The sequence below is a fragment of the Eimeria mitis genome, genomic scaffold, assembly GCF_000499745.2.
Source record: "Eimeria mitis Houghton genomic scaffold, Emh_scaff3385, whole genome shotgun sequence".
NCBI lineage: Eukaryota > Apicomplexa > Conoidasida > Eucoccidiorida > Eimeriidae > Eimeria > Eimeria mitis.
In genome coordinates this window covers 1-284 of record NW_013571725.1, presented here as the reverse complement: position 1 = coordinate 284, position 284 = coordinate 1, and the positions used below count along the sequence as shown (strand labels likewise).

Below are 284 nucleotides of genomic sequence, written 5' to 3'. Positions count from 1 at the left end.
GCAGCAGCTCCAGCAGCAGCAGCTGCTGCAACAGCAACCGCAGCAACAACCGCAACAGCAACCGCAGCAACCGCCGCAGCAACAGCCGGAACAGCAGCAGCAGCAGCAGCAGCAGCAACAGCAACAACAGCAACAGCAGCAGCAACAGCAGCAACCACAGCAGCAACCACAGCAGCAACCAGAGCAGCAGCCCGTGCAGCAGCAGCCACAGCAGCAAACCTCTCTAGTTTTACAACAACTACTACAGCAGCAGCAGCAGCAGCAGCAGCAGCAGCAGCAGCAGC

General features: G+C 59.9%; 1 protein-coding gene across 1 annotated transcript in view; it reads left to right on the top strand.

Annotated features, from left to right (window-relative positions):
• The window catches only part of EMH_0065430 (uncharacterized protein), a gene marked incomplete at both ends in the record, with an annotated part of 3280 nt that extends 3053 nt beyond the window's left edge, over window positions 1-227 (top strand). The window contains one exon of the mRNA XM_013498381.1: window positions 4-227. Coding sequence (XP_013353835.1) covers window positions 4-227 — 224 coding nt within the window. The remainder of the gene's footprint in view (window positions 1-3) is intronic.
• Between the last annotated feature and the right edge of the window lie 57 nt (window positions 228-284).